Below are 1702 nucleotides of genomic sequence, written 5' to 3' on the forward strand. Positions count from 1 at the left end.
GCAACTTTCAATGTAAGCGGCAGAATTATCATTAGATTTCAAATATATGTAAAAGAGATCTAGTTCACTTTACACAATGAATTAATTTTGAATTATATACCATTTATATTCTTTTTAGGAGTAAAGTGAATGAATGAATTTCGTTATTTTTGCGCGTACTTACAAATGGGATCAAAACAGGTAGGGGAGTTGACTGGCGCCGGCGCTACCTGCCCCTTAAAGCAACGTAGCGCCACAAGAGAAAATACAGCTTAGTAAACAACTCTCTTTATTAATATAATAATAATAATAGTAATATTGTTATATCATTATAATCTGCAATAAATGTAGGTATACTTTATAAACCCCCACATAAAAAAATACATTCTTATTCTTATAATTATTATACACAAAAATAGACAGTCATCTCGTAATGACGGCATAATGCACTATGGCGACGTGTATGTTAAGGCACGGTGATGGAGGGCTACGCCCCAGGCGGCGCCAGGCGGGCGTCGGCGACTAGATCACAGGAGGATAGGGGTAAGGCCCCAACGGTTGCTTCTCATCTGAGCGGAGCCGAAAAGGAAGGAGCTGGCGAACACCAGCGGGGCACTGTGCAAGCGGCAAGAGCGCAGCCCGCCGCGCTCTGCACTGGCATAAACGCTGACACGTGAACCCCGTTTGACACCGGTAAGGACGCCAACGATGGCCGTTTTTCTTCATCGTCTTCTAAAAGGTAAGGCCTGAATAACTTGAAAGGTTTGCGCGGTGGAGGTTGCTCCGGAACTGTGAGTGGTGCGTATGACGACACTGATGTCACAGCTGGTGAAAGACGCCGCACTGACAAGTCTATGGGCTCTGCTGAAGGCGGCATAACAGGTACCGGTGCCGCCAACGGTGTATGCACTTGCACTGAGGACGGTAAAACTGTCGGTGCGGGTGGCGGCGACGGTAGTCGCGCACTTTCCGGAGAGCCAACTGAATATGGAGGTGGTGAAGGTGCCGGCTGAGGCGCTCGTCTCAAAAGAGCCGCTCGAAGAGCTGGTTCAGCTTGAAGCCATTTTTGGATCTGCCGGCGGTGGATACCAAATTTTCTCGCAGTAGCACGTTGATTGCCCCGGCATTGCGTATCCCGTCTGTATGCATCGAGGACTTGTAACTTAAACTGAGGTGGGAAGATGCGACGAGATCCAGCGCGGCCCTCTGAGCGACGGTCTGAGGGCGCGGGGGCCGAGTGCGTGTGGGCGGCGGCCATATTTTATAGAAAACGTCTGCGCGTGATGGCTGTCGGCGCCGAACTGACTGTCGCTCGCTCGCGCGGCGCGGATGTTGGCGGCGCGCTCGCTGCCCGCAGCGCATACCGCTCCGACATGAGCGCGCGAAGCAAGCCGCGTATATCCATTAAGAAGTGAACATACTGTTTACTTTTATTCTAGTCAAAGATTGTATTATAAATTCAGTTTTGTAGCAGGTGAAGGCTATTTGAGATCAATGAAATGTTTTTAAAGTCATTTTACTTAATCTATACTAAAGCATCTTCAAGTTTCTTTATTTTTTACAATAATAAAAATATAGCTTTATAAATTCGAATAATTTTATTATCATTATTTGCAGCATATTATTTATATAAGTTATGGTACAATATGGTATTTCTTTATTTTTTAAGCTAAACAACAGTCAAGATTAGTTAATGCAGCTTTATTTTAAATCGACAATTCGA

The 1702-nt window shown here is 45.6% G+C and overlaps 1 protein-coding gene across 1 annotated transcript; it reads right to left on the bottom strand.

Moving 5' to 3' along the window:
- Positions 1-251: 251 nt before the first annotated feature.
- On the bottom strand, positions 252-1399 carry LOC113392523 (KH homology domain-containing protein 4-like). Its single transcript, XM_026629009.2, is given in 1 exon segment — positions 252-1399. A coding segment is annotated over 1 exon segment (840 nt). The 5' UTR covers positions 1385-1399; the 3' UTR covers positions 252-544.
- Between the last annotated feature and the right edge of the window lie 303 nt (positions 1400-1702).

The sequence above is a fragment of the Vanessa tameamea genome, chromosome 5, assembly GCF_037043105.1.
Source record: "Vanessa tameamea isolate UH-Manoa-2023 chromosome 5, ilVanTame1 primary haplotype, whole genome shotgun sequence".
Lineage (NCBI taxonomy): Eukaryota > Metazoa > Arthropoda > Insecta > Lepidoptera > Nymphalidae > Vanessa > Vanessa tameamea.